Source organism: Etheostoma cragini, chromosome 13 (genome assembly GCF_013103735.1).
Source record: "Etheostoma cragini isolate CJK2018 chromosome 13, CSU_Ecrag_1.0, whole genome shotgun sequence".
Taxonomy (NCBI): domain Eukaryota; kingdom Metazoa; phylum Chordata; class Actinopteri; order Perciformes; family Percidae; genus Etheostoma; species Etheostoma cragini.
Genome location: NC_048419.1, coordinates 26,059,566 through 26,062,745, shown reverse-complemented (window position 1 = coordinate 26,062,745; position 3,180 = coordinate 26,059,566). Strand labels below are relative to the sequence as shown.

Sequence of the window (3,180 nt, the reverse complement as noted above, 5' to 3'; positions counted from 1 at the left end):
CAAGGACTCTTCGACATGGGACTGGAGGGCCAGGGATTGAACCCCCAACCTGGCAGGCAACCGCTCTACCACTGAGCCACAGCAGTCCACCAAACGCACTGCATTCTGGGACTTCTGTGATGAGCTATTTTTTTATATATCGTGCCAATCCAAATTTAGCCCTGAATCTGGTCTAGTCTCTCCCAGAGGTAAAGGACTGTACAAGCCCTGAATCTGGTCTAGTCTCTCCCAGAGGCAAAGGACTGTCCCAGCCACGTATCTGGTCTAGTCTCTCCCGGAGGTAAAGGACTGTACAAGCCCCGAATCTGGAAACATTGCTTGGAACACTTCTTCAGTCCCGTCATTGGACCTGTATGAGTTGTGTCTGGTCCTGGTCCTCAGCCCCCCCGTCCCCTCTTGTCCGAGTCTTAGCGTAGAGAACAAACTGCTCGTAGGTGAGCTGGCGTTGTTGCTGTAGATTTCCCATGGTAACATTTAGCGTTGTAATGGTTGCTAGCAGTGGAGCAGAGACGATGGGGGGTGTCTGGCAGGCCTTTACGTAGTCTCTGTGGTTTTTGGTTTGAACGTGTGGTTCCACCGCTCTGATCCCCGTTGGCCCAGGTTTGAAAATCTTAACACATAACGCAGTTCTCTTCATAAGCATTTCCAGGCCCAAACCGTTACCATGGATACTCGCTGTTTTCAAGCCTTTGTCTCTGACCTTGCACCCCCCGTGTCATCAACCAGCGCTGTGTCACCGGCATGCTGCGACATAACCAATCTCCCTGACAAAGGCCACGCCCACCAAGCAGCTCCACTGGTTGGAGTTAGGCATCTGACCTGGAGTGGTTAAGGTCAGCCGATTGGTCGGGGGTTAGAACATGTACTAATGGGTTACGTTACCGCAACAACGCAGCGCAAAGCCTAACAGGAAAAAAATATTTGACAACAGATTGTCTGCATTTTGGCCGTGACATGACACAAACATATTTAAGACCTATCCAATCGGAGTTTAAGACAATTTAATGCCTTATTTTTAGGAAACGTGATTTAAGACTTTTTAAGGACCCGCGGCCCCCCTGAAAGAAACAGGGGAACCTGAAGGCACCATCAGAGCTGTAATATAAAGAGAGAAACAGGGGAACCTGAAGGCACCATCAGAGCTGTAATATAAAGAGAGAAACAGGGGAACCTGAAGGCACCATCAGAGCTGTACTATAAAGAGAGAAACAGGGGAACCTGAAGGCACCATCAGAGCTGTACTATAAAGAGATAAACAGGGGAACCTGAAGGCATCATCAGAGCTGTTGACTCATGTCAGTCATCTGATGTTAATTAGCACGTCACTATCAGCCATGAGTTCTGTACAGAGTAATCTTTTAACTCTGACTAAAAATGAAAATCCTCTGATTCAAAATCAATATACTTTATATAAAACGTTGTCATGTTGAGTCAACGGTGAACCAATCAAATGTTAGATCAGCCGAGAGGGCGGCGTTTCCCAGCATGCTCTGAGTCCGCCTGAGTCTCAGACCTGCGGCCGCCCTGGTCTCGTGGTGTCATCGTTGCCTACGTGAGCATGACATCAGAGCGAGACCAAATCTACCCAGCATGCAAGGGGCGCCGATCGCCGGTGGTCCATTCTGCTCAGAACTGGCTCAACTAAAACGAGCTTCCTGACCTGGGGCGAAGGTAACTCTGACAGACAGACAGTCAGAGGGACAGACAGACAGGAAGAGAGACAGACAGACAGGAAGAGAGACAGACAGACAGGAAGAGAGAGCCTCTTCTGAAATGAAATGAATTCCGCGCTGCCAACTTTCAGTTTCCGGGGGCGGGACTAAACGGCAGCAGAGATGTTTTGTTTCCACCCAACTGAGGAGATGTCTCTGGTGGAGATATCCTGCTCTATACTCGCTAAAAGTAGTAATTATTTACATGGAGTCAGGTGGAGATATACTGCTCTATACACACTAAAAGTAGTGATTATTTACATGGAGTCTGGTGGAGATATGCTGCTCTATACACGCTAAAAGTAGTGATTATTTACATGGAGTCTGGTGGAGATATGCTGCTCTATACACACTAAAAAGAAACAGACTGAAGGTCCAACAGTTTATTAAGAACAACAACATGACTCAGCACAACTTTCATAATCCTGACTCAGCACATCTCCCCTAACTGCTCAATACTAAAGCTCAATCCAGAGGATTTATTATTGGTTATTGATCAGTGAGCTCTCCGGGACAGCAGCATCTCTCGGATGTTGTCTTCAGCTTCTTTTACGCTGCGTTCAAGGTACACCTTCTTCTGCTGGAAAAAACACAACACAGTCAGACAGCGGTGAGCGTGTCTGTCTGTCTGTCTGTCTGTGTGTCTGTGTGTGTGTGTATTTCGGTGTGTCTGTGTATTTCGGTGTGTCTGTGTGCGTCTCTCTGTGTATGTATATATATATATATTTATTTATTTATTTATTTACCTCGAGCTCTTTGATTTTCTCCTCAGCTGTTTTCTGTTTGTCCATCAGCTGATTATTGATGTCTTCCTTCGACTGAAGAATAAACCTGACACACACACACACACACACACACACACATACGTTAAAGGGACATCCAGTGTATATGTTCTAGCAGTTTATATAAATCTGTATTTTGGGGATTTTTCAACCATTTGGGTTGAGTCATGTCTTTTTTTGATAAAGTATTGTTTGTTTGTTTTTAAATTTGTTTTTGTTAATGGTTCATTTCAAATAAAGTTGTTTTCAACCACATCTACAACTCATTCTGAGTGTTTTCCCTGGCTCGATGATGTCACTGTGATGTCATACAGTGTGTCCCGTTACACATGTATTCTTTGTGTACCAGGAGAAACAGTTTCTATGGGTTCTCTATGTGTGTCTATTTAAATACAGAAGGTTGTTGCCGTGGAGACTCACATGCGTCCGACGCCCTCGTAGAGCCGCGTGTTGTCCGCCAGCACGGTGACCTCCGCGTGCGTTAGCTTAGCATGTTTCTGGACGCGGGTCAGCTGATCAATCTGCAGGTCGGCAAGCTTCACCTTCTGCTGCGTATCGATCATCTTCACCTGCAGCTCCGAGAACGCCTGCAACACACACCGTATACCAGCACTACTTTTAGCGTGTATAGAGCAGCATATCTCCACCAGACTCCATGTAAATAATCACTACTTTTAGTGTGTATA

The 3,180-nt window shown here is 46.1% G+C and overlaps 1 protein-coding gene across 2 annotated transcripts in view; it reads right to left on the bottom strand.

Annotated features, from left to right (window-relative positions):
- Positions 1–2,080: 2,080 nt before the first annotated feature.
- pfdn1 (prefoldin subunit 1) overlaps positions 2,081–3,180 on the bottom strand; it is a 5,357-nt gene continuing 4,257 nt past the window's right edge. Inside the window, exons 2-4 of one of the 2 annotated variants that reach the window (XM_034889852.1) lie at positions 2,915–3,081; positions 2,459–2,543; positions 2,081–2,292 (exon numbers count right to left, since the gene is read on the bottom strand). In XM_034889852.1, the coding sequence (XP_034745743.1) occupies positions 2,209–2,292; positions 2,459–2,543; positions 2,915–3,081 (336 nt within the window). In that variant the 3' untranslated portion in view covers positions 2,081–2,208. The remainder of the gene's footprint in view (positions 2,293–2,458; positions 2,544–2,914; positions 3,082–3,180) is intronic. The other variant, XM_034889853.1, reaches the window with a different exon arrangement.